Source organism: Gadus morhua, chromosome 20, assembly GCF_902167405.1.
Source record: "Gadus morhua chromosome 20, gadMor3.0, whole genome shotgun sequence".
NCBI lineage: Eukaryota > Metazoa > Chordata > Actinopteri > Gadiformes > Gadidae > Gadus > Gadus morhua.
In genome coordinates, this window is record NC_044067.1 from 2,543,152 (window position 1) to 2,570,908 (window position 27,757).

The following is a 27,757-nucleotide window of genomic DNA, read 5'->3' on the forward strand; positions in this document are numbered from 1 at the left end:
AATGATAATTTTCCTATTTTAGAGATACTATACGTCACTAATTCGCGCCAGTGGTGAGCGGCGTCGATTGGTTGGTTTTAAATCCCTGATGACTTGAGTTGATGAGACGCCACTTGGCTGCTAGGTCGGTTGCTAGGATGAAGAACTGATGGAATAATCCTATGCGGATGTCATTTTATGTTAAAAGCTAATGCTTTGATAACATTTAGACCACTATCCACCCTGTGATCGCTGGCTCCCTCACTTTGTGGTCTCGGTTCTCCAGTCATGTCTGCCGCCCGGGAGGACCTCCTGTCTCCCGACGAGCTGAGGAAGAGACTCTACCAGACCTTTAAGAGTAAAGGGGTGCTCGACACGCTCAAAGTAAGCAGATGTCCTCGTACATCACCTTGTTTCCCTTCGCAGTTGTGAAGAGGATGATCGTCAGTCCTATTTTCTCTGCAGACTCAGCTGCGGAATCAGCTGATCCAGGAGCTGAAGCATCCTCTGCTGGGTGGAGGAGACTCCGTCCCTGGATCGGTGTCTCCCAGACCCGACTCTCTCCTGCTCTCAGCGTCCAACACCATAGTGGCTGACTACCTCAAGACCTCTGGCCATGAATACACCCTGTCTGTGTTTTACCCTGAGAGCGGCTTGCGTAAAGACAAGGTAATAACACGTATGTGGTTGCATCTTCCCCTGTTCGTCCGGTTTGTGTTCAGCACATATTTAATGATGTTATTTCCTCTGCCACTTTGTACTGTAGATCCTGAGTACAAAGGACCTTCTCCAGTTCATGAAGATCAGTCATCATTCTCCACTTTACAAATCATTGGTAGGAAGTGTTCTTGGAAAGTATCAAGGCCAGGGACATTGATATTCAAGTCTTGTTTAAGTGACTTCTCTCTCAATGTCTGCATGATTCCTCTCTCCACAGACGTCCAATGAGGCTGAGGCTGGAACGGGTAAGCAGAATCATCTTTTTGACTGGACACCACCTGCTGTTTAAATACGTTGATTAACGCGCTGATACACTGTTTATTTCCTCCAGGTTTCCTGACGAGTCTGCTGACCCATCTAGCAGATCCCCGCGGCGACAGGTCGTGCTCCGACGCCAACACGCAGACCGCCTCCGCAGGGGGTCACAGAGAATCCCTCGGTACGATCGCAACACTCTGGACCTTGCTTGTATAGCATGACACACTACACTGTAGCTAATGGGATTTGTGTCTCTTTTGTCTCTCTCTCTCTTTCTCTCTTTCTCTCTTTTTCTCTCTCTCTCTCTTTTTCTCTCTCTCTCTCTCTCTCTCTCTCTCTCTCTCTCTCTCTCTCTCTCTCTCTCTCTCTCTCTCTCTCTCTCTCTCTCTCTCTCTCTCTCTCTCTCTCTCTCTCTCGCACACACACACGCATGTTGTCCCTGACGGTGTGACTCTTTACAGTCGACAAGATGAAGATGATTGACCAGGAGTACGAGGGTCTGCATCACCGGGGAGACCGGGGGACGTCCTGTGAATCCAAACTGGCTGCGTATAAAAGAGAGCTGGATTCACAGATGCATGCCGAAATGAACCTAAAGGTAGGCTGTTTTATGTATAATTGTGGTATAAGATAATAGCATATGGTTCTTTGTGTGTGTGTATATTTATATATAGATTGTGTGTGTGTGTGTGTGTGTGTGTGTGTGTGTGTGTGTGTGTGTGTGTGTGTGTGTGTGTGTCTGAGCAGAGTCTACAATGAGTTTCCTTCTACATATTTAAAAATAATATTAATAGATTAGTAATAAGCTTAATAGAATAGGGTAACAATAATTTCCCGCCAAATTATGATAACGTACTGTGAGCATACTGGCTGTTTAAAACGTGTCTTCCTTTTTGTGATTCTCTAGATGCAACATTTTAAAGACGTGGAACTTGCCAGGGTGAAGATGGACGAACAAACCAGATCCCAGAAGGAGTTTGCCAAGTTCAGACAAGACGTGGAGAGGACGTACGAGATGAAGGCCAACGCTCTGATGAACCGGGAGAAGAACGCCATCGACCGCTTACAGAAGCAGCAAGAGGTACGCCGGGGTAGAGACGAATTTCAAGGAAAAAACTGCGTCCCTCACCACAGCCAGGCCCTCATCACCATTACTATTTGGACCTTTCCAGCTCTTTGTCCAGGCCTGAAACTCTTTTTGTGAGTCATCATTGATTCCTCCACCCATCTTAATGCTAAATGTATTTTGCTCCTTTCTCAGATGGATGAAAATAACGTGTACATGCAGAGGCAAACGCTTCTAAAAGAAATTGAAAAGGTGCGGAACAGAGAAAACGACCTGAAACTAAGGACGGAGGGGTTTGAAAAGTAAGGCAATTTTTTTTACAAGAATAATATAGTATTTTATAATGATAAAACGCAATAACTGTCAGAGCGACGTCAGGGAGGCACGCGATGTAACGTGATGTTGCCGGCAGGACGTGTGAAATGCACGCGGACAAGGTGAAGGCCCTGGAGGATCTCCTGAGGAGGAGAGAGCTGGCGGTGAGAACCAGCGAAGAAACTTATGATCAGAAGCTCCACAACGAAGTCTCCAGGTACAACTCTTCTGCACGTCCCTCTAGGTTCCACCCCCTCTGTCCTCAGTCTTCCTTTAGGTGTCGTACCGCAACATGTCTCACCCCTACCTTCAGGTATCCCTTATTGTATAGTACGTAAAGGTTAATAACTTAATAGTGCTCTAATGAAAAACAATTAGGAAACACAAATATGTCAGTTATCATTACAAACCTTTCAGAGTCATCGCACACAATTGATCGTTTGGTTTTTCCAATTGCATTTCTTCAAAATGAAAGCCCTGCACACATTTGTCTCTTGTCTGGTTTTAGTCTTACATCTGATGGATAAATCACAAGTATATATTTATGATTGGTGTTCTATACCTAAGTATACGTGTTCTAACATGCACACCTCGGTCAGAGGCTGAACCACGTCATAACCCCAGGATGTGTTCAGCGACCGTGTCGTACACGCATATCACAGAGCCCTCATTCTCCTTATCCTCAGATATAAGAGTGAGCTGAAGGAGGAGTTCTCCCAGAGGACGGAGCAGCTCACAGAGAACGAGAACAGGAACAAAGGCACGCATCTTTGATCTTTAACCTCTCTAAAACAAATACCGAATGAACGCAAGAAAATGACTGCAGTGTGTGTGTGTGTGTGTGTATGACACTCATTCCCGTTTTCGCCATCGCAGTGGAAACGGCGCGCATACAGAAGGAGACGGCCGCCCTGGACGCTAAAACAGACGAGCACCTGGAGGCCTGCGCGGAGCTGCGCCGCGTGCAGGTAAGCTCGGCCCTCGGCAGAGGTGTGGACTCAGCAGGGGGGGTCTACTCAGTCGGCACTGCGCCCTGCAGACGCTAACTCAGACCCCCCGCTCTGTGAGTAGTCGACTCCGTTGCTGGTGCCTTCCACCCTCGGGGACGCACCGTTTGAAGGGGGCCTGTTCCCTCTGGTGTCTGCAGGGGGCGCTGGAGGCGTCGCAGCAGCAGGCCTCTCTGCTCGGCCAGCAGGGGGAGCTGCTGAGGGAGCGGCTGGAGGCGGTGGGCGACCACGCGGCTCTGAAGAGGGAGAAGGCGGAGCTGCAGGAGGAGCTGCGGCGCCTGCGGAGGCAGCTGGAGGAGGCGCAGGAGGAGAGCCAGCTGCTCCGCTCAGGTAGGGAGCCAGAGCCCCCGGGGTCCACAGCGCCGTCAAACAGACTCCAGGCTCTTTGTTGAGGAAGGGTTTATTCAAGAGTCCCTCAAGACGCTTCCAAGACGTTGGTAACCCATCAGGGCCAATGGCCTCTCTTAAAAAGGTGTGTTAACTCTGACTTGGTCTTCTAAAGATCAGTTTATTGGTTTAGTTGTCAGGGACCTGAACGGAACAGGTTCTATACCAGAGTTTGCAAAGTAATCGTATCCTTCTAAAGGTGTTGTGTTAACTCTGACATCATTGCGTACTTCTAAAGATGTGTTTCTCTGTCCTGTCCTCTAAACATGGGATACTGTGTCCCGTCCGCTAAAGATGTGTTTCTCTGTCCCCGGGACAGTAACACAACTTTAGAGGACGGGACAGTGTCCCGTCCTCTAAAGTTGTGTTTCTCTGTCCTGTCCTCTAAAGATGTGTTCCTCTGTCCTGTCCTCTAAACATGTGATACTCTGTCCTGTCCTCTAAAGATGTGTTTCTCTGTCCTGTCCTCTAAAGTTCTGTTTCTCTGTCCTGTCCTCTAAAGTTGTGTGTCTCTGTCCTGCCAGCGGCGGCCAGGCCGTCGGAGGAGCAGCTGGCCCTGCAGAAGGAGGTGCAGCGGCTGCATGCGGACCGCAGGCAGGAGCAGGAGGAGTCCGGCAGGCAGAGGCAGGTGCTGCAGGCCCAGCTCCAGGGAGAGGTCCGTCCCGCCGCCGCCTCCTTCTCTCCTCTCCTCCTCCCTCACTCACTCCTCACAGAGTGTGAGAAACGGTGCAGTCTCATTTCACTCTGGTAGAAACGTGCCACCAGGGAGAGGCTTGACCACTTAAAGCTGCGCCGATCAAATCCTTCTGTCTCTTCCTTTCTGACTCTCAATCCATCTATTTTTTCCTAATCTTTCTTCTTATTTTCTCCATCTTTCTATATTTCTCTATTATTATTCCTTATGTTTCCTTTTATTCTTTTTTTCTCTTTCTACCCGACTTCCCATCTTCTTCCTGATCTTCTCAACGTGCCGGTAACCCTCCTGCCCACCAACCACTGTCTCCCTCTCCCACTCCCTCTCCCCCCGCCCACCGTCCTCTCCCTCTGCCCTCCCCCTCCGTCCTCCTCCCCCTCTCCCTCCCCCTCCCCCTCCCCCTCCGTCCTCCTCCCCCTCTCCCTCCCTCCGCCCACTGTCCTCTCCCTCCATCCTCCTCCCCCTCTCCCTCTCCGTCCTCCTCCCCCTCTCCCTCTCCGTCCTCCTCCCCCTCTCCCCCTCCGTCCTCCTCCCCCTCTCCCTCTCCGTCCTCCTCCCCCTCTCCCCCTCCGTCCTCCTCCCCCTCTCCCTCTCTGTCCTCCTCCCCCTCTCCCCCTCCGTCCTCCTCCCCCTCTCCCTCTCCGTCCTCCTCCCCCTCTCCCCCTCCGTCCTCCTCCCCCTCTCCCTCCCTCCGCCCACCGTCTTCTCCCTCTGCCCTCCCCGTCCTCCTCCCCCTCTCCGTCCTCCTCCCCGTCCGTCCTCCTCACCCTCTCCCTCTCCGTCCCCGTCCCTCTCTCCCTCCCCCTCTCCGTCCTCCTCTCCCTCTCCCTCCCCCTCCTCCCCCTCTCCCTCCCCAGGCAGAGCGCTGCGCCCTCCTCCAGGCCCAGCTGATGGAGAGCGAGGAGAAGAGCCACTGGCTCAACACCAACGCTGAGGAGATGAAGCTGCAGGTGCGGCAGACGCAGCAAGGTACGTCACGCTCCGCTGTGCACGGCGATCACCCCCCTTGGACCTCCTTTCCTTTCATAGTTTCCCATTTTTCCCACGGCTGTCGTACTCGAGGTTTAAAGAGTGAACACATCAAGGTTCACCTTTAAGGTCCTCATGTGTTCATCTAGTGGGGCTCCTCCGTCTGAAACCCCTCCTGTAGTTGATGGTTACTCCCTAGTTACTCCCTCTGGCGCTCTCCTTACTGGTGGTTGGTCTCTTCACCTCCCTCCTCCTCTCCGTCTGGCCCGGGCTGTGGGGGTTCAGCCCTGGAGAACGAGGTCCTCCGTAACCCCAAACCCTCGCTGGTGGACCGCTCGGTCCTGGAGCTCAGCGGCGACGGCCGGGTCCCCCCCGACGTCTACGCCCGGCTGCCCGCCCTCCTCCTGGGTCACTATGACGACGCTGCTGCTCCCGGTGGTGGTGGTGGTGTAGGTGAAGCAGCCGGAGCCCTGAGAGGACGGGCCCCCCCACGCTGGGCCCCCGGCGTCTCCCCGGAGCCCGAGGAGACGGAGCTGCTGTCCGGAGCCAAGGCCCGGATCCGTGAGTTGGAGCGGGAGGCGGAGACCCTGGAGGAGGCGTACCGGAGCTACCAGCAGAGGGCGCTGCGGGCCCCCGGGGCCCACCTGATGCTGGAGCCGCGGCCCTGGTCCCCCCCGCCGAGGCACTACTCCCCCCCGCCGCCGCCCGCACGCCACGCCCATAGCCACGCCCATAGCCACGCCCATAGCCACGCCCACAGCCACGCCCTTAGCCACGCCCACAGCCGCGCCCCGCCGGCCCGGAGACCGCCCCCAGCGCACCGCTCCCGACCTCCGTCCCCCCGAAGGTCTCGGGTCTCCCGGGCGCCGGCGTTCTCCCCTCCGCCGCCGCAACGACACGTCAGCCGCCGCACCCCCGCAGGCACCCCCTCCCCGGACCCCGACGCCACGCCCCCCCCCACCCGGTCCCGGGCGGCCTCCGCGGACCGGACCCGACGCCGGCCCTCGGGCCCCGGCGGAGACCCGGACCTCGGGTCGTTCGCCGAGCCCTCCTCCGTCACGCCGTCCTCCGTAACGCCGTCCCCGCCCGGCTCCGCCTCCAGACACCTCTCCTCCGCCCCCCTCTCCGCCTCCAGACAGAGGCCTCGCCAGAAGCGCACCGAAGGTATACGTTAGGGCCGTTCGATTATGGAGAAAAATCATCATCACGATTATTTTGGTCAATATTGAGATCCCGATTATCCAGAAGATTTTTTGTTTTGAGTTTGGAAACACAATGTATTTTTTTCAGCGTGTCTCTCTCAAAAAACACTTTGGAACTGAGAAATAAACACAAAATCCTCCAAAAGAAAATGTTCAAAACTAAAATAATGTACAGATATGTATCCAGCTGTTCTGCACTTTCTTTTTTTTCTAAAGAAAAAAAAAAATAGAAAACTCGATTATGTTAATTTTGTGATCATTTGACGCTAAAATCGATTTAGTGTCATTCTTAAGTCGTCGGATGTTAGAACCTGTCCTCCCCTTCTCCCCGCTCCTCTAACAACATGTTCTCCACCCTCCGTTCCCTCCAGGGGTCATGGCGTTCCCCGAGCTCTCCCCCCAGGGAGGTCTCTCCCCCCGGGGAAGGCTCTCCCCGGCCCCCCTCGGAGACCGGACCCCGCCGTCCGATGGGGGCTTCTCCCCGGACCTCAGCCCCCCTCACGCCCCCCAGCTCCAGAGCACGGCGCGCGACCACACCAGGTACCGTCTCACCGAGGGTGGGGTTCAGCCCGGTGGGTCCCCTGGAGGGTGGGGTTCACACCAGGTACCGTCTCACCGAGGGTGGGGTTCAGCCCGGTGGGTCCCCTGGAGGGTGGGGTTCACACCAGGTACCGTCTCACCGAGGGTGGGGTTCAGCCCGGTGGGTCCCCTGGAGGGTGGGGTTCACACCAGGTACCGTCTCACCGAGGGTGGGGTTCAGCCCGGTGGGTCCCCTGGAGGGTGGGGTTCACACCAGGTACCGTCTCACCGAGGGTGGGGTTCAGCCCGGTGGGTCCTCTGGAGGGTGGGGTTCACACCAGGTACCGTCTCACCGAGGGTGGGGTTCAGCCCGGTGGGTCCTCTGGAGGGTGGGGTTCACACCAGGTACCGTCTCACCGAGGGTGGGGTTCAGCCCGGTGGGTCCTCTGGAGGGTGGGGTTCACACCAAGTACCATCTCACCGAGGCTGGGGTTCAGCCCGGTGGGTCCTCTGGAGGGTGGGGTTCACACCAGGTACCGTCTCACCGAGGGTGGGGTTCAGCCCGGTGGGTCCCCTGGAGGGTGGGGTTCACACCAGGTACCGTCTCACGAGGGTGGGGTTCAGCCCGGTGGGTCCCCTGGAGGGTGGGGTTCACACCAGGTACCGTCTCACCGAGGGTGGGGTTCAGCCCGGGGGGTCCCCTGGAGGGTGGGGTTCACACCAGGTACCGTCTCACCGAGGGTGGGGTTCAGCCCGGTGGGTCCTCTGGAGGGTGGGGTTCACACCAGGTACCGTCTCACCGAGGGTGGGGTTCAGCCCGGTGGGTCCTCTGGAGGGTGGGGTTCACACCAAGTACCGTCTCACCGAGGGTGGGGTTCAGCCCGGTGGGTCCTCTGGAGGGTGGGGTTCACACCAGGTACCGTCTCACCGAGGGTGGGGTTCAGCCCGGGGGGTCCCCTGGAGGGTGGGGTCCACACCAGGTACCGTCTCACCGAGGGCTGGGTTCAGCCCGGTGGGTCCCCTGGAGGGTGGGGTTCACACCAGGTACCGTCTCACCGAGGGTGGGGTTCAGCCCGGGGGGTCCCCTGGAGGGTGGGGTTCACACCAGGTACCGTCTCACCGAGGGTGGGGTTCAGCCCGGTGGGTCCCCTGGAGGGTGGGGTTCAGCCCGTTGGGTTTCCCCGAAGGTGGGGTTCAGCCAGGGGGGTCCCCTGGTGGACGGAGCCCCCCCAGGTGGGTCTCCTGGTGCTGTTCAGACCCAGCCTGGCTACTGCCAGACCGAGCTCAATCCCAGATTGCACGTTGGTCTGGGGAGGCTGCTGTCAGAGGCGTGGTCAACGGGCATCAAATGACTCTGTACGCAATCGGCTGCTTCCCTGTCTCATTGTGTTGAACCAGCCAATAGCGTGCCAGGGGGAAAAGCCAGCTTGGTGATTGGCTCCCGCAAAAAACGTATCGGAAGCAGAAATAAATGTATTGCTCTTCTCCGTACCCTGCAGCCGGGCGGATTCAAATCGCCGGCAGAATGGGCTGGGGTCTAGTTCAGCCCCTCATCGTCTCTCTGTTATGGCTCCTCCCCCCTCCAGCCCGCCACGCCCCCCCCAGCCGCTCTCCAGCTCCGAGTCGTCCCCCCGGCCCGAGGAGATCCACCTGGAGGACCTCTCCACCACCCTGCCAGGTACTCTCAGCCCGCCGTGTGAGTCTCCGCAGGGGGTCCGCAGCCTCAACGGAATCATCTGCCCCTCAGAGGACCTGTGCTGGATTCACCAGCACAGGTGAATCTGCTAGCGGTTAATAAAACACCATGGATAGCTTCACACGAGGGGCTAGCTCTGTTTTATATCCAACTGTACCATCGGTTCCCTTATTATGTGTGTGTGTGTGTGTGTGTGTGTGTGTGTGTGTGTGTGTGTGTGTGTGTGTGTGTGTGTGTGTGTGTGTGTGTGTGTGTGTGTGTGTGTGTGTGTGTGTGTGTGTGTGTGTGTGTCGGTTTAGTTAATGATGTGTATGCTGTGTGTGCTGCCAAACGGGGCAAGTTGTGCCTAAAAGGAAAAGACCTGAAGCCTTGGGAGTGGTTGTGGCTGGAAAAGCACAATCTTTTTAGACCTTATATATATTATAATATATATACTTATACTGTAGGTTTTATAAGTGCGTTGAGTGCGTCCTCAACTGAGGACTCGGGTTGTTAGAGACCGGATGGACGGGGTTTGGAACTCGCGTGTCCCTGGTGTGGTCGAGTCCTGGGGCTTAGTCTACAGTCCCTGTTTGTGTGTCTGTGTGAGATGAGTGACAAGAGGGCGCTGCCTGGCTCGGTAGATATCTACCGTCACAGTTCATGTTGCTAGATGACGGCAGATGTGTCTGAAGACCTACCATCACTGCAGGATGTGGATCAGGGGAGACGAGGCCTCAGGGTTTAGGATCTGTGGGCCCCCACAGCGCTGGTCCTCTGGTCAGGAGCGTCTCCAGGGATGGACCCAGCCTGACGTACACTCCGATCCCTCAGAGGACAGCTGTGTTTAACCGGGGTTTCTACCACTCCACTCCCAACACGTGTCACACGTCCATGCCCGGTCAGATCCACGCACGTCCAGCCAACGATGTGCACATGCTGTGCTATTCTGGAGCGAGTTATTAATAAAACCCATCGTAGATGGAGAGATTAATCCATAAAAAACCCTGCCTCACATTGGCTGCTTTGTCCGACGCGGACGTGTTGTCCATCTCAAGACACGCCGGGGATTCCTTTAGGCCGCGCTCCCGAGATTAGCATCCATTCACTTGTGTACCGAACAGAAGTGTTACTGTGCGGCCCCCCGGCATACGAGCCACAGCGCATCAGAGTGGTCCGCCGGGGTTCTGGAGAAGAGGCTTTTTTTTTTTTAGGTGCGAGCATTTTCATGAATTCATGAATTCGCAAGCAGCCCTTACAGTGGCGGCATAAAGGAGGGCTCTAAGTGGCTCTGGGATTATCACGCTGGCTCTGTCTTAATGAATGTGTGACCGGCCCGCGACGTGTCCCTTCAGCGCGCCGCACAAAGGGCCCAGACGAAGGGCCCGTGATTATGTATTCCGGGCGGCGCTCGGCCCGCTGCACTGTGCCCCCCTCCCCCCCCCCCTCTCACAGGCCCTCTTTGTCCGCCTCCCTTCCAGAGCCCGGCAGCATTCCAGAGCTGCTCCTGGACACGGCGGGCCCTCGGCCCCCCCGGGAGGGCCCCGGCGGAGCGGTACCCCCCCCAGAGACCCCCGTACCCCAGGGAGGACATGGGGGTGAGTCCTCACCGTTTACCACCCTGATGTATCTATCCCCTACACCACCCTGATGTATCTGTCCACTACACCACCCTGATGTATCTGTCCACTACACCACCCTGATGTATCTACCCCCTACACCACCCTGATGTATCTACCCCCAACACCACCCTGATGTATCTATCCCCTACACCACCCTGATGTATCTATCCCCTACACCACCCTGATGTATCTACCCCCAACACCACCCTGATGTATCTATCCCCTACACCACCCTGATGTATCTGTCCACTACACCACCCTGATGTATCTGTCCACTACACCACCCTGATGTATCTACCCCCTACACCACCCTGATGTATCTACCCCCTACACCACCCTGATGTATCTATCCCCTACACCACCCTGATGTATCTACCCCCTACACCACCCTGATGTATCTACCCCCTACACCACCCTGATGTATCTACCCGCTACACCACCCTGATGTATCTACCCCATACACCACCCTGATGTATCTACCCCCTACACCACCCTGATGTATCTACCCCCTACACCACCCTGATGTATCTGTCCACTACACCACCCTGATGTATCTACCCCCTACACCACCCTGATGTATCTACCCCCTACACCACCCTGATGTATCTACCCCCTACACCACCCTGATGTATCTACCCCCTACACCACCCTGATGTATCTATCCCCTACACCACCCTGATTTATCTGTCCACTACACCACCCTGATGTATCTGTCCACTACACCACCCTGATGTATCTACCCCCTACACCACCCTGATGTATCTACCCCCTACACCACCCTGATGTATCTGTCCACTACACCACCCTGATGTATCTGTCCACTACACCACCCTGATGTATCTACCCCCTACACCACCCTGATGTATCTGTCCACTACACCACCCTGATGTATCTACCCCCTACACCACCCTGATGTATCTGTCCACTACACCACCCTGATGTATCTACCCCCTACACCACCCTGATGTATCTACCCCCTACACCACCCTGATGTATCTACCCCCTACACCACCCTGATGTATCTACCCCCTACACCACCCTGATGTATCTATCCCCTACACCACCCTGATGTATCTATCCCCTACACCACCCTGATGTATCTATCCCCTACACCACCCTGATGTATCTACCCCCTCCACCAGCCCCCTGTTGTTAGAATTCGTTGGGTTGGGGTACGGGACATCGGGGTACGAGGCGTCGGCGTACGGGGCGTCGGGGTACGAGGCGACGGGGTACGGGGTGACGGGGTACGAGGCGACGGGGTACGAGGCGACGGGGTACGAGGGGACTGACCGAGCCTTGGGTCCCCAGACGCGGGCCCTGGGGAGACCGCCGCAGAGGAGCACGAGGAGGAGAGGGAGAGGAGGGAGAGGAAGGAGCGACGGCAGCGGGAGCAGGAGGAGGCCAAGCTGAGGGAGCAGGAGGAGCTGAGCCGGCTGGAGAGGGAGACGGTAAACCACATCCTGTCTGGGGGGGGGGGCTGTCGCTATGGCAACATACCACTGGATTGTAGCTTTATAAGATGGGTTTTCCCCCCGTGTGTGTGTGTGTGCGTGTGCGTGTGCGTGTGTGTGTGTGTGTGTGTGTGCGCGTGTGTGTGATCAGACTCCGCTGGAAGTGAGGAACGCTGAAAGGAGTTATGGCGAAGATGAGAGGGAGGAGAAGGAGGAGGCGGTGGGAGGGAAGAAAAGCGAAGAGGAGGAGCAGCAGCAGGAGGAGGGAAAGGAAGAGGACGGCAGCAGAGGCGGCGTCACGAGGAGCCCGGCAGAAGACCCTCTGCAGAAGTACATGAAGATGGTCCTGGAGGCAAGGGGAGCCAAGCGGGCGCAGGTGAAGAGTCTGCTTCCCGCTCAGCACCTCCCTGTTATGAAGGCTAATGGCAACACCAGGTCATCTCTCTCTTCTGTGTCGTCTCCTCAGAGCCCGACTGGGGCCGGCAGCCCGGACGCTAGGAGTTTGTCCGAGGCGAGAGACGACAGGTACGGGTAAACACACCACGAGCGACGAGGGAAAGCAGATGTAGGGTTTACATAACGAGCTTCATAAAAGCAGACGTACAGTTTACATACGGAGCCGTAGCTCACCTCAATAAGAGCAGATGTACAGCTTACATACCGAGCTTCAATAAAAGCAGAGGTACAGTTTACATAGGGAGCTCCATTAAAAGCAGACATACAGTTTACATACTGAGCTTCAATAAGGGCAGATGTACAGTTTAAATAGGGAGCGTCAATGAAAGCAGTCCTACAGTTAACATACGGAGCTTCAATAACAGCAGATGCTGTTTTGGGGGTGTGTGGGATCGTTTGTTTAAGATTTGTATGCATGGGAATTCCCGAAGGCAGATGCAAGACCTCCCACCGCTCCCAAACAGCTGTTTTATTGATTCCCCTTATCGATTTACTGCTTTGGGAAGCAGAGTTTATACAAGCTCTTTGGAGCTTCCTGGTCAAGTGGCCGGAGAACACGTTAGGCCTTTATGAGTTTGCTGTGCTGTGTGTGAGTGTCGGTGCTGAATGTGCTGTGTTGTGTTCCCAGCATCGCAGCGTTCTCACACGAGGCCGTGGACGATGACTTCTGGTGACCCAACTTGAACCGAACTCTACTGTCTCATCTGCTTTGTATTGTACAGTCGACACACACTAGCGCCCTATTCACTGTACGAGTACCAATAAACACTTTTTTTTTTTACTTTTATTTCAATAAAGTACTTTTTTATTTAACATGCCACTCATTTGTTGGTGCGAATGAAAAATAAAAACACAACATTTTGAATACATTTTTTTATTTGTAGTTTTTTTTTTTTGTAAAAACATTCAACAGGCTGAGAGCAGACGGGTGACATCATGAGGTGGACTCACGCCAGACAGGAAGTGGGATTGTAGTTCTTCCTGTGTTTGATAGAAGCCTGGTTTGCCTCCACATTTCTCTGTGTCTATGTAATAATTCTGCCATCTGACTGCCTTGTTCCGGTGGCTCTCCCTTCATACTGGGCGGTAGGAGCTCACAGTCTGGGTTTTTTTTGGTGTGAAAACATTGCAAATACATATCACACACTTGGGCTGATTCTACAGTGTAGATCGCCATATCCAAATTCAATAAACGTCACCATCACTGGAACTTATTCAACGAAGTAGGGGGACAATTGAACCGCTGAAATCAATTCCCAAGCCGTTAACCCTCATAGAAAACAGTGAACATTGTCCGTAACAAAATACTATAGGCATCATGTGGGGGTTGATCTCAATAAACAGAAAGACTACAACACCTACTCTACAGCTATACGTGTACAAAGTGACGGTACTTCGTAAATGAGTTAGAAAAAAGGTTGGGAAGGGGGCAAACACTGCCTACGATGTCAGTACAAATCACTGCACATCCATTGTGTCACCGTGGCGACGATATTCTTCATGCAATAAAGAAATTAACAACACCATATTTCTGTAACATCCTCATCTAACAGAAAGAAATTAAGTGATCACAATTGCATTAAAAACAGATGCAATGACAAGAAAACGAGTCTATTTTATCTCCTTGAACGATTAAAAAATAACATTCAGAACATTTATCACACCATACATCATGTAGTGATTTGTAATTCCATACATTAAATGTATGTACATTTTAAATTCAGTCTTCAAATTGATTAATCAATAATTTTTATGCCAACAATTCCTTAAAGATCCACTTATTTTACAGATAGTGGTAAAGACGATTAGCTGTGAAGCAGGTTGGTCAACATGGTGGAGATGGTTTGGTCCTACTGGGCATGCCGAACTGGTCGAGCCGTCCCAGTAACCAGGCAGGTACATGTAGTGGTGCATAAACCTCTCTACTGAAACTAGCGGCCTCAGCGTGTGGAAGTGGTCCTTGGTCATTTCAAGCCATTCATCAATCGTGTGGAAGCCTGAGGTAGAGTTAGTATCTATGCCGTTCATTTTCTATCACTTCGATCAGGTTAGAGTAAGGCCAATCACGGCCTGACATGAATGAAATGCTGGTCGCTTGTATCAGATGTTGCTGCAGAATGGTTATGAAGGGATCAGGGCCTGTATGTATGCTGGTTATAAGCGCTGAATGGAGCTGATGTTAAACTCCCTCCCCTCCGGCAGCCATCATAACACTGCGACATACTCTTTGTCTTCAGGTGCAGAAGGTTAACCTGACTTTGAACACAAGGCCTTTCATGCACTGGTGAGAAGGAGAAGTGATGCTATGTTTTTGGAAAAGGAAAGAAAACAACCTCTTTGTGCTGACGATGACCTTGTGTCATCTTGTTTGGAAATCACGGACATAGACGAGACCACGCAACACCGTCAAACAACTTGTGGCTTTCTTCATGCCTCATGTGAGAATACTCCATCTAACATCTAACGTTTGGTGACCAGGTCAGCCGGCTTTGAACAAAGCGCTAGCGAAAACAAAAAAGCTCAGCCAAAACATTGAAGAAGAAACGGAAGAAATGCGACACACAGATAAAGTTCAAACACACGGACCGGTGAGTTAGCACAGAAAGCCGCAACATGGACGCATTAGTGTGTTAGAAGCCTGGTTAGCGCTGCACAGTGTGAGGGGATTTGGCAGGTTATTCATGTGAACCCAGTGCTTTCTCTGCCCAGAAAAGGGCCGCCAGCATTGGCCTTCATGATGTCTGGTGTATTGTGTATAGTATTGTCTGTGAGTGCGTGTGGGTGTGTGGGTGTGGTTGCGTGCATGTGTGTGTGTGTGCGTGTGCGTCCTCCTCCTTATGTGTAGGTATTGAGGCATTCCTTGGAGCGTGACGTGATGTCCAAGAGCTCCTGCTCCTCCTTCAGTTTGATGTCTTGGTAGGCATGCATGTGACTGGCGTCCTTAAGGTAGGCCCAGTTTGCGGAGAGAATCATGAGGAAGTGGACCTGCAAGAGAAGGTGAGTTGGAGGGACTGTGAGCGAGTCCGGGGACGGGAAGCTCAGACAGGAGTCAAGAGTCGCACACCCACACACGCACACGCAGTTAAGCTTGTCAGAAGACACAACGCACACAACGCACACACCAACACACGCACAAACACACACACGCAGTTAAGCTTATCAGAAGACACAACACACATAACACATAACGCACACACGTTATACTAATCCAGATTATTACAGATTATATACAGGAGAGGTGTTGAATGGAGGAGAGGCAGGAAGCAGAGGCATGCAGGCTGAAGGGTGATGGCAGCGGACGCACACACACACACACACACAAACAGAGAGGAGGTTAGTAGAACGACGCCGCCCTGAGCTCCAACAAGCGACCCTATCCCCCGAGGTTCTGTATCGTGGTCGTTTAATTAAGTGATAAGAAATACACGGCGGGAATATCTTGTAAACAAAGATTGTTTATTTATGTATAGAAAGAAACTACAGTCTGCCAAAATCATAGGAGAGAATTAAATATATGAAAATGAAGTATAAGTAAACGGAAACATATAAAATAATCTCCAAAGAAAAATTGTAAGCATGCAGGCATACAGTTTATAAAAACACCAACAAAGGGGTCTTTAATGGCACTTCTGAGTTAATAAGGGGAATGTTTGACACAGATCATCATAATGAAAGATAAAAACAGCCTTTGATTCAGCAAAAATATTTACATTTTTGCCCAGCCTTAAGAAAAAAAAAGCGAATTGCATTCATGTGTAATATATGTCAAGACAGAGAAGCGGTTGAGTGCCGTGCGGCTGTACTGCCTCGAGGCCTCTCTAGTGAGCAAGGCATCGAACCTCCTCCTACGCCGCGGTGTAACCCTAACCCCACATGATAATACTGCTGGTGCTGGAGAGGCCTTTTAGTTGGGCTATTCTGAGCGGAGATCCGGAATACACTGCGGTGTAATACTCGGTGGTTGACCGGTTGGCACGACGACATGTAAACGAAGGTTGGGATGTTTTATGGGTTTTAGCACTCCAATGCTACGTTTGCTAACGTGGTGTCTAGAGCTAGTCTGGTTACAAAGGCATCGCTAACAGGTCTGTCACTAACTCGTTAGAAAGGCCTGAAGCATTAGATAGTTTCCTGTTTCTAATCTTTATATCTGTTGACTTTAGGATGACTTATTTATTTACAGTTTAAGCTTCAGGTGGTTAAGAATCCCCATCTGCGTAAGTACACTTATTCCTTAATTTGTCCCAGTTTAGATTTTGAAATTGCATTTTTACTTTGCTTTCATCGCCCACAAATTTGAATTTCATAATTATATATATATTTTAACATATACATAAACAATGGTTTATAGAGTGTTCGCAAGGGATTGTAAAAGCTAGCATAGCCAGGGGGACAGTTTGAAAGGCAGATCTGAGACAGAGCAGGATGTCTGTGTAGTAAAACCTTTATATATAATCTGATGGTGATACACCCAGAGGCCTTGGGGAACCAGAACTATCCGGTTCCCCAGACGGCCGTCTGCCCCCAGGTTCTCCGCGGGTATCAGATGCTAGAAGATGCACGCAATCAGCTATGTACACTTTTTCACGAACGCTAATGAGTAAAATGTTTCTATTCCCTCGTTTTTTTTAGTTTATTTTTTCCTTTCTTTGTTGTCAGTGGCAACTGTCTCTACTTGGCAACGGACTCAAAACGCTGCACTGTGCGCTCAGAAAAAAAAAAACAGAAAACAAAAACAGGTTTAAAACTTAGTGCAGCAGTCTTCTCGACTCTTAAACTTCAAAACGGCAAAGTTATAAGTGGTAGCCATCATGTAGATCAGCTGGTGGAAGAGAACAGAAACAAGGAGGTCAGAGAAACCGTGAAGCCATGCCAGCGACCCCCCCACAACACACTCCTTCCCAGGGCCAGCAACACGTTAGACGTTGCTACGTTTACCTCGTTGCTACGGTGATCTGGTTTCCTCTCTACCCCTCTACCCTTCGAACCCTAGCTGGGCTCCATGTTCTGATGGATGCTAATATCATGGATGCTAATATCCTCATCGTTCCACACAGACGTCCCGTTTGGGAAGCAATGGTCAGATTAGCGAAGCACGCTGTCTCCTTCTCTCTTAATCGGGGCGTGGGCCTTTAAAGGTGTTGTAGGTAGGATTCAAGAGCTGTCATTTAATCTGTTAGGAATACCACAGCTATCTGTCTGCTGTATGTGAGTCAAATGCTCTGTGAGGACGTCTGTTCTGGGTTTGACCGGCTCTGACCGGGACCATAAAGAGTTCAGAACTCTCCCGGGCAGTCCCTGACCAATCAGGACATCTTTCTCTTGATTGGTTCAGGGGCTCCATATTGCCTGTCAATCACAGGTGCGTGGAAAGCAACACTCCTCAATGTTGGGGAGCAGAGAGGGGGGGGGGACAGTGCTTTTTAAACCTCTCCCTCTCTACGGCGCTCAAACCTCCCCTACAGCACCTTTGAGGGGGTAAAGCGACACCATACAGCGGATGGGTTTGGAGCTGAGCTGTGAGCCGTCATGCAGCCTCACCCTGGAGGTGAGGAGGGCCCCAGCGGTACGAGCAGAGTGACTCCGCCCGGGGCCTACTGCTACACGCGTGCAGAGGATGGACGACTACAGGATGAGCGGGGGGGGGGGGGGGGGGGGGGAGGGAGGGGGGGGTGCTTACCAGAGCGATGACCGTGGCTCCCGCCCCGGCACAGGCCACGATGTACAGGTGGTAGGACAGGTAGAACTGGAGAGGGGGGGGGGGGGGGGGGACATCAGAATTACATTATTTGTGGTTTCCATGGAAAATTACTGTAATTCATTTCGTAAAAAACATTATTTTCTTTAATAAACAAAATAGAACTGAAAATTTTAAAGTTCAGTAATTTGCCATTTAAATGTATTCATAATTCTGTGCGATGGACTCCACTTCTCCCAGACGGGTTCGTGGTGAATGGGTCTGCGGGTTGGGTCGTCTGCCTGACGGGTGTCTGTGGGACTAGAAGGCCTCACCTCGTTGGTGTTGCAGATTTCTTCGAGCGTGGAGCCACAGGCCTTGCCCGGGGTGGCGTTCCAGGGGATGATACCTGCAGCAGCAACCCAGAGCCATGGTGCATTAGGGTTACACATCGTGTCTCTACGCACGCCCTGATCCCTTCTGGAGAGCGAGCGTGATGGACCCCAGAGGTCTGGAGGACCAGCCATCCTAACATCTGCTACAATAGAAGTTACTTCCTTGTCTCGATTCAGCGTGAGCAAGCTGCCGCGATGTAGACAAAACCGTACGACTCTTGGTCTTCTGTGTTCTCTGGACTTTATATTAACGCGATGGAGTTACCCATAATGCACCTCAGTGCAGGGTTCAATATTGGTCAGGATGGAGTTTGTGGACAAAATAATGGTGATTCGCCGTACAAGTACTTTCGTTTTAGAAGAGCCAGAGGAGACGGTTACTATGGTTACATCACCCAGACCTGCATTGTCCCTGAACTTTGATCAGCCACAAATACCTTCCAGGTGTAAACAACACCAGGCCAAGTGTGATGATTGTATAAAGGAAACGTATATTGTTACGCGTGATCTCTGGACTTCACTATAACGTTATGGGGCTACCCATAATGCACCTCAGTGCAGTGTCCTCACCGTACTGACGGACGTCAACGCAGATGGAGTCGATGTTGGTGATGTTGGCCACAGGGGACTTCATGGCCGTGCAGGTGGACCACATGTTGTAGAACAGGAAGACCGGCACGGCGGAGAAGCCAAACACGCCCAGCCAGGCCACACCCAGGATGTAGGTCAGGAACACAAACTGACCAATCAGAGAGAGACGACGGGTCACGTTAGCCTGTTAGCATCTTAACTAAAAACTCACCTTATTATATTGATTTATATAATTATTATTATTCGTATCCTTTCCTATATATTGTGTCAAACACATAATTAACTGTATATATCTGCATATATTCCTACATGTTTCTAAAACTTTTCCATCCGTTCATAAATGTCTAACATTAATATATGTGGCTGTATGTTTACGTCTTCCTTTTGTGTTTCGGGGAATGTCAGTAACCGTGGCGACGCGGCGCCGAGCAGCGGTGACCATAGCAACGTACCAGCCCGCTGATACAGCGGCCGCAGATGGTGGTCTTGAACTCGCTGTGCAGCTCCTTGACTGCGCTGGTGGTGTAGAAGCCCTCGGCCAATAGGATGATCCCGTACAGGAAGAAGAAGGAGGCGATGCCGTAGATCACGTACTGCATCATCTGCACACTGTGGGGGTCATGTGACAGTCAGGGTCATGTGACGAGTGTTAGTCACTCACAGATCTCCACCTCCAACCGCATGATTGTTCCAAACCAATAGGAACCCAGAGGTAGTAAAGCAGCTGTTGACCAGATATGAGCTCATCTCATCAGACCAGACCTGAGTGGGGGCTACACACTGGTGGAGAAAAGTGAAGTCCCCCCTTCACTGTAAAGCGTCTTTGAGTGTCTAGAAAAGCGCTCTATAAATTCAATCCATTATTGTTATTATTATTATTAAAGATATGGACGTAGCATCCGTTTACTCACACATTGGCCTACACACAACCGTTTTGAGGACGTCATTCTGCCTTTGATGTATGCCACTATTGTTTAAGATCTTTCCACCAGCGGGGGAAACGATCCATCACGGCATATCGAGTTAAGGACTTAAATGGCCGCCTAACAGCCTCTGGCTGACAGGCTTATCTGTAATAACTTTTATGATGCGGTATGATTGTGGCTCCGCATCCCCTCACCGCCGGCAACCTTACGGCCGGCAGAGGAGCAGTCCCCTCGCTTCCACAAACAGACGGTAAGGACATACAGGAAACGAGACGCAGTAAATAAGATTCAGCGACTGCGACCTTCGCCTGGGGCCACGGGCACTAGAAGTGTCACGGCGGAGTGATGGTGTTTGAAATACCGCCGCTCGGAAGAGAGACGCCAGGCAGCTCTCTTTCCCGGGTTCTTCCTGGAATCTTGAAATCATTAGCGGAGCCGAGCTGATAAATTGTCAGCAGATGGTCGCGGCTGAGCTGGAGGCTTTGGTTTCCTGCGCGGGTAGTAAGCTCTGCGTTCTAAAAGTGGACAGATAGGAGGACGACAGACACATCTGCTGGGAGACACACGCACGACCCCGGCCGGCGCAGTCCTAAGTTAAACAGCCCACTCACCGCTGTGTATCCTTCAACTTTCCGTATAAAACCAGCGCTCAGGTTCCCTGCTCTGCCCCCCTCCCCTCTCTCACACTGGAGATTAATGGAGACGCTGATGAGAAGGACAAGACGTCCTTATATGGTGTTTTCTCTACGATGACGGGGCTCGCTCTGAGGGACTCTACTGTCTCGCTATACAAATAACACTGCATGAGTGGAGTCATTAAACGTGTGCTGGGTCTGGTTCAGGTCCTGGTCCAAACATCACGGAACTTCTTCTGATGGTGATTGTTTGGAGTGTGGACTGCAGTTCATGTCAAATGGGCTTGTGAGTTTTTGAGACCAGAGACGGCCTGGTGCCCTACTCTACTCTGCAGTACCCAGTTCAACTAGGAGGCCATGGTGAAGGACCCGCTCTCCATGGATAGACCAGAGGCCCCCTGGTGCCCTACTCTACTCTGCAGTACCCAGGTCGGCTAGGAGGCCCTTGTGAAGGACCCCCTCTCCATGGATAGACCAGAGGCCCCCTGGTGCCCTACTCTACTCTGCAGTACCCAGGTCGGCTAGGAGGCCCTTGTGAAGGACCCCCTCTCCAAGGAGAGATCAGAGGTCTGTCTCAGGACGGCTTCGTCATACCCCCTGGCCAAACGCTTTGCTTGCGAAGCTTAATTAGTTCCAAATGCAATCGCTCTACTGAGTAAGACCTGTCAGGTCATGAGTAAGACCTGACAGGTCTTACTCAAGACCTGACCGCCTGTGGGGGTGGGGGGTGGAGGAGACGGGTGGAGGGCGGAGTATAGGAGGGGGGGATGGAGGAGTTGAGTGGAGCTGGGGGGTGGGGGAGATGGGTGGAGGTAATGGGTTGGAGGAGACGGTTGGGGCCTGGGGGGTGGAGGACACGGGTGGAGATGGGTGGAGGAGGTGGCTGGGGTCGGAGGAGGTGGTTGGCGGAGGGGGATCAAGGAGGTGGGTGAGGGAGGTGGCTGGGGTCGGGCGGCTGTGTCCCACTATACTCACACGTCGGTCAGCAGGGCGTGGCTGCTGGTCACGGTGCTGAAGTGGGCCTCCAGGAGGCTGACGGTGCCGGTCAGCGCCACGTGTCCGCAGCCGCAGAACAGCGCCACGCCCGAGAAGCACAGGATGGTGGCCACCAGCGAGGCGTACGGGACCCCGCCCAGGCACTTGATGCAGCACTCGAAGCAGCCTGCAGGGGGAGACACCAGGGAGCAGAGTTAGACAACACTGTTTAGCTGGTGTATCAGATGGAGCGATGTCAACGGGCCTCCACCCCAGGCTCATATAAGGGGCTGTAGTTTGTTGTACTGGTTCTGACTGGTAGGACTGGGACCAATCACAGTGAAGGACCACTGAAACACTTTTAATCAGGAACCCGGTTTGATTGAGCGACGTCCCAAGGTCTCAATCTGCAACGATGACAGATTAACACGGCAGCCAGATTCTGACTCAGCAGGACCAATGGGTGCGCTGTGTTGAAGACACTCCGAACACTCTGATTGGTCCAGAGCTAGCCTGGGGTGTAAACACAGCGTAGCCGCCGGCGACGGAGAGAGGCTCCTAGTGGGGGCTGCGGTTCGAGGGCACCTTGTCGAAGCTGTTGAGAGCTGAATGACCTTTCACGGCCGCAGTTAGAGCACTAATGGCTCCATGTACCGACCGGGCGGTAATGGAGTCAATCAGCGGCGCTGGCCGGTTATGACCCGGCGGGGCCCAGGTTGGGGCCCAGGTGGTCCACCTCCATTTGAATAACCCGGTGATACGGACGCACTCGGGCTTGTAGTTACATACGTGGCAGTTCCAATCAGCGTGGCTGCCATTTAAAGCACAGGCCGACCACAGACACCCGCGTAGCACTCATGATGAAGTCGGATCCAAGAAGGCTTCTGAACACGGTCGTATTTCTGAGTAGGAACACCAGCAACGTGTCCCCACCAATCATTGCTTGGTTTAATTGTTGACTTTTGATTAATAGAATTACTAAATCCTCTCTCGACCTACCCTGTGTGTCCCTACCCACCCAATGATGACTCTCATGCCCGTGCACTTTGTGGCCGTGAAGGCCAAGTTGGGGCTGATTTGCAATGCTAATAGCTCATGGTTATTCAGTGGATTCTGACAGTGGCATTTCGTGGATTCTATTTTTAGGGCCTTTTTTATTTCCCTCCTCAAACGCCCTCCTGCCCAGTCTTTGTGTATTACAAGGTATTCTGGCATAATAAATCCTACGCTAAACTTTAAAAGTCCACCAGTGAGTCTGTCACATTGAAATAAATATTTCTGCTCTGCCTTCACTGTGTGAGGAGTGTAATTCTGCAGACAGACAAACAGACAGACACACCAAATATTGGTTCAGCAGGAGATGGACAGAGACCAAGTTGCTTGGCTTTTCCACGCGGTGGAACCCTGAATGCCTTGTGTGTGTGGAAGCTCCTGGCCCGGCCAGGCTAAATTAAAGGCGATATATTGGTGTTTGGGTAAACGCTGGCCGTAAGGAGGCTCAACTCGACCCTTTGTGGAGCAGAACCGGACGGGGAAAGCATTTGTCTTCTGGGGGTAAAGAGAGGATCGCCATGGCAGCCAGCATCAGACGCCAGGGAGTGTTCCCTGGTTGGGGAGGCTGGCTGAAACCATGACCCACATACCTGGGGGAAGAACCCTCAAAGAAGAGAGAGAGAGAGAGAGAGAGAGAGAGAGAGAGAGAGAGAGAGAGAGAGAGAGAGAGAGAGAGAGAGAGAGAGAGAGACCCACTCACATCCAGGCAGAGAGCGAGAGAGATAATAAAGGAGCTAAGCAGAGAGCAGTGCAGACATCAACAGGATATTGAACCCAACCAAGGAGCCATTCATTTCCAAAATCAGCCTCACTGTCTGATGCCTTTGATGGAGAGGAAGAGGCTTGATATAATTACAATATGCCTGATATAGTTGGAACGACAGACAGCAGGGCGTGTGAGGCTGAGTAGCAGTCACACCCGTTCATTATCGTCCAATTCATCATTGTGTGAGCCATCCTCCTTTGTGTCGGTTAGGTCCATCGGTTCAACCTAGCCTTCAAATGCATTGAATTCTCCATGAGATCAGCTCTCCAGAGATAGCAGATAGCAGATAGCACGACGCTAGACACTGCAGTGTTGCTAGTGTCCTGGCTTATTGGGTTTTTGTCAGAAGGTCAGAGAGAGAGATAGAGAGAGAGAAAGAGAGAAAGAGAGAGACAGAGACAGAGAGAGAGAGAGAGAAAGAGAGAGACAGAGACAGAGACAGAGAGAGAGAGAGAGAGAGAGAGAGAGAGAGAGAGAGAGAGAGAGAGTGAGAGAGAATGTGTGTTAAAAGCAATAACGCACACTCGATCAATGAGCTATCCGTTTATAGAGTGGGTTTTGGCCTGGCTTTGTAAGCCACGTTCAGTCTGGGCATGTTAGTGGAACACTCATGCGTGGGGTTCACCGCACTCACAGCAGCCATCAATAATACTCTTTACTCCAGGCCAGCGAAGAGGGTTATACGAGGAATATACAGGGAACTATCTTTCATTGGAAGAGCTGTGTGTCCTTCGAAAGCCTCTGCTTTGTCTTGGTGTATGTCTGGCAATAATGACAAAACAATGGACCCTTTCAAGTACCTATTTAAACCGTCTTCTAACAGTCATGTGTCCCAAGGCCTCCATTGTAGTACGTGAGTCCAGCGTTTGACTTGATTTTATATTTTCCTTGCTATGAAGCTTCAGCTTTCAGATTTATTTCCCCCGGGGAGGAACCCCATTAATACCCATAAAGCCACGGGGTTGTTTTCACAGCTGGAGAGGAAACATTGGCTGGTCGGCATTGGTGGTGCTGTTTGGGTTGTTTTGAGACAACAGGGTCAGGGGGAAGGTCTGCCGAGAAGGTATACACAGTTTGACTGTGAGGGAACTCAAGAATACCATCACACAAAGTAACAGTATACGAGTCCCCCCATAAAACACCCAGCACCAGACATACCCCCCGACACATTCCGACGGTAAAGCCTGCACTGATGGCCGTCTGGTGGAGAATAGGGCTTCTCAGCGTGCCTGTGTTAATACCGCTGACTGTTTTTGAGACGTTATCATAATATATCAGCGATGTTGTCCTCATATTCTGTCCATATTCTGCTCTGCAGTCTAGATCACACCCAGCCAACTGACTGCATACTTGAGCGTCATACTCTTTCCAACTCCCTGTTGTTTTATGACACAAAAGTGGTTGGATTGAACACCAGATTTATGTGGTGCTCTTCAGTCAACTGTGGAGGAGGCAAGGCTGACTGGGAATGATTGGTGACATGGCTCAGACCCACACAGACACACAGACACACAGGCTACCGGATCACATCAACAGTAGGACCTCCTTGCTCACCATAACACACCATGCTAACCCTAACCAACCATGCTAACCCTAACCAAACATGCTAGTACCTCCCTGCTAACCCAAACCATCCATCTATAGCTAGTACCTCCTAACCCTAATCACTCATATCGTAGCTCATTGCTAACCCTAACCATCCATGCTATTGCCTCCATGCTAACCCTAACTATCCATGCTAGTGCCTCCATGCTAACCCTAACCACCACCACACATCACACACAAAAGCCCAAAATGGAGCCCCACTGGCTCGTGTTTGCAGTGACGCACTCTAGTGGCAGTGACACTGTGTGTTGTTGTGTGTTTTCTCTTTGATGACTTTCACATGCTTCTGGGCCATGACGGATGCACCGCACGGCCTGCAGCTTCTGGAAGACTCTCTGCCCCCCATGAAGGACCAACAAGGATGGCTAGGAAGGAGAAGAAGAGAGAGAGAGAGAGTGGACAGAGTGGATAGTGTTTGGAGGGTTGTGTGTGTGTGTGTGTGTGTGTGTGTGTGTGTGTGTGTGTGTGTGTGTGTGTGTGTGTGTGTGTGTGTGTGTGTGTGTGTGTGTGTGTGTGTGTGTGTGTGTGTGTTTGGGAGAGGGAGTGAGACAGACAGACTTGAGAGACAAAGTGAGAGAGAGTGAGACAGATCCCCGTAATGTCAATAAGAAAAGGGAGGGGGGGGGGGGGGGGGGGGGAGAAAGGGGGGGGGGGGGGGGGAGAGAAAGGGAAAGAAGGAAGGGGGGGGGGGCAGGGGAGAGGGTAAGAGGGTGAGGGGGGAAGAGAGGGGGGGGGGGGGGGGGGGAGGGGGACACACACAGCCGGAGAAAGAGTCAGGAGAAAGGCCCTGCACAAAGGGCCAGTGTGTGGGGCCCCAGACTGTCCATCACCAGGGCCTCTCCGGCCCATTCACCACGGCACCGAGCCACGACCGGGCCCTTCCGGGCCGCGGCCGGGCTCCAGGGGGAACGCCCACCGAGGGGCTCCGTCCTATAGGCACGGCCGAGGGGGTCGCCATGGAGACGGTTCGCGGAGCTCCGCTCGGCGGGAGGGCCCTGTTGGTGGAGTCGGCCCGACGACGTGTGAATCAGAGGGGTCGGTTAGGACCGGGGAGCGGACACACTGCTGATACGCACGGCCGTTACACCAGAGAAGGGAGAGGCATGGAGCGAGAGGGAGAGAGAGAGAGAGAGAGAGAGACAGAGGGGGAGAGCGAGAGAGGGAGAGAGAGAGAGAGAGAGAGAGAGAGAGAGAGAGAGAGAGAGAGAGAGAGAGAGAGAGAGAGAGAGAGAGAGAGAGAGAGAGAGAGAGAGGGGGAGAGCGAGAGAGAGAGAGAGAGAGAGAGAGAGAGACAGAAGGGGAGAGCGAGAGAGGGAGAGAGAGAGAGAGAGAGAGAGAGAGAGAGAGAGAGAGAGAGAGAAGAGCGAGAGAGAGAGAAATTCTGCACGAACACATCCAACCTCCGAAGGACAAACTCACTGCAGTCAGACAGACAGAGAGGCAGGCAGCTAGAGAGGCAGACAGACGGGTAGACAGACGGACAGACAGCAGTCAGTCAGCCAGATAGAAGCAGACAGACAGGCGGTCAGAGAGACAGCACATCACTCTGTGCTGTGAACCCCATCGATGCCCCCGTCGCCCACAACGCTTGATCTCTCACACGCAGTTCAGGAACCGAGAGAGCTCACTATTAACGGCCCCCACAGCTGGCACTGCTCCGTCACAGACCCCCGCCCATCTCACAGACCCCCACTGGACCCCCCCCCCCCCCCCTCCCCCAGCCCTTAACAACCGTCCCCTTCCAATCTCTACCTGCTGACAGCCAGCACAGAGCCAAACCACTGTCGCCACGCAACAGCTGGCTCTCTCCCTCTCTCTCTCTCTCTGCCTCTCTCTCTCTCTCTCTCTCTCTCTCCCTCTCGCTCTCTCTGCCCCTCCCTCCCCCTCTTTCTCTCTCTCTCTCTCTCCCTCTCTCTCTCTCTCTCTCTGCCTCTCCCTATGTCTCTCTCTCTCTCTCCCTCTCTCTCTCTCTCTCTCTCTCTCTCTCCCTCTCTCTCTCTCTCTCTCTCTCTCTCTCTCCCTGCCTCCCCCTCTTTCTCTCTCTCTCTGTCCCTCTCTCCCTCTCCCTCTCCCTCTCCCTCCCTCCCTCCCTCCCTCTCTCTCTCTCTCTCTCTCTCTCTCTCTCTCTCTCTCTCTCTCTCTCTCTCTCTCTCTCTCTCTCTCTCTCTCTCTCTCTCTCTCTCTCTCTGCCTCCCCCTATGTTTCTCTCTCTCTCTCCCTCTCTCTCTCTCTCCCTCTCTCTGACTCTCCCTATGTCTCTCTCTCTGTCTCTCTCTAAGGTGGAACAAGTGCAAACATTAATCTAAGGCTAATCCATTAAATACGACCTGTGGCGACCGTGAGAAGACATATCAGCTGGTTCCATCAGCCTGGAGACACACACACAAACACGTACACACACACACAAACACATACACACACACAGACACACACATACACACACAGTGACAGACACACATACAGACACAGACACCCACACACTAACAGACACACACCAAAACTGACACAGACGCACACACACACACACTGACACACACATTCAGATTCACTTCAGATGCTCATGAACAGACAGGGTGCATGGGATCGTACAGACACACACACACCCTCACAGAGACAGATATACAATACACATGCCGACACACACACCCCTGCATGCGTACACACACACATTCAGATTGAGTACAGATGTGATACACACACTCACGCACACACCAGTTGTTCCTCAGGCAGAGCGGGAACCAGATCTCTGACGGACGGTTCCCACCCTGTCCTCCAGTCCTCCTGTGATACATCAGACGCTCACAGGCTCTC

At 52.8% G+C, this 27,757-nt stretch overlaps 2 protein-coding genes across 6 annotated transcripts in view; one reads left to right on the plus strand and one right to left on the minus strand.

Annotated features, from left to right (window-relative positions):
• The first annotated feature begins 67 nt into the window (after positions 1 to 67).
• On the plus strand, positions 68 to 13,192 carry ofd1 (OFD1 centriole and centriolar satellite protein). Of its 3 annotated transcripts, none has more exons than XM_030343621.1 (22): positions 68 to 363; positions 445 to 648; positions 746 to 814; positions 917 to 944; positions 1,031 to 1,138; positions 1,419 to 1,555; positions 1,865 to 2,038; positions 2,219 to 2,325; positions 2,436 to 2,555; positions 3,025 to 3,098; positions 3,215 to 3,306; positions 3,486 to 3,675; positions 4,257 to 4,387; positions 5,284 to 5,395; positions 5,681 to 6,559; positions 6,969 to 7,137; positions 8,703 to 8,794; positions 10,273 to 10,389; positions 11,725 to 11,864; positions 12,019 to 12,243; positions 12,334 to 12,392; positions 12,952 to 13,192. In XM_030343621.1, exons 1-22 carry the CDS (start codon positions 268 to 270, stop codon positions 12,995 to 12,997), a joined length of 3,369 nt encoding a protein of 1,122 aa, XP_030199481.1. In that variant the 5' UTR covers positions 68 to 267; the 3' UTR covers positions 12,998 to 13,192. The 3 variants fall into 3 exon arrangements, with proteins under 3 accessions (XP_030199481.1, XP_030199482.1, XP_030199483.1); XM_030343622.1 differs by having other exon boundaries at positions 5,849 to 6,559; XM_030343623.1 differs by lacking the exon at positions 5,681 to 6,559.
• gpm6bb (glycoprotein M6Bb) overlaps positions 13,182 to 27,757 on the minus strand; it is a 35,006-nt gene continuing 20,430 nt past the window's right edge. The window contains exons 2-7 of one of the 3 annotated variants that reach the window (XM_030343624.1): positions 21,523 to 21,709; positions 19,439 to 19,595; positions 18,966 to 19,134; positions 18,336 to 18,409; positions 18,004 to 18,069; positions 13,182 to 15,308 (exon numbers count right to left, since the gene is read on the minus strand). In XM_030343624.1, coding sequence (XP_030199484.1) covers positions 15,159 to 15,308; positions 18,004 to 18,069; positions 18,336 to 18,409; positions 18,966 to 19,134; positions 19,439 to 19,595; positions 21,523 to 21,709 — 803 coding nt within the window. In that variant the 3' untranslated portion in view covers positions 13,182 to 15,158. Of the gene's footprint in view, positions 15,309 to 15,758; positions 17,146 to 18,003; positions 18,070 to 18,335; positions 18,410 to 18,965; positions 19,135 to 19,438; positions 19,596 to 21,522; positions 21,710 to 27,757 lie in introns of those variants that run through there. The other 2 variants (XM_030343626.1, XM_030343625.1) reach the window with 2 other exon arrangements.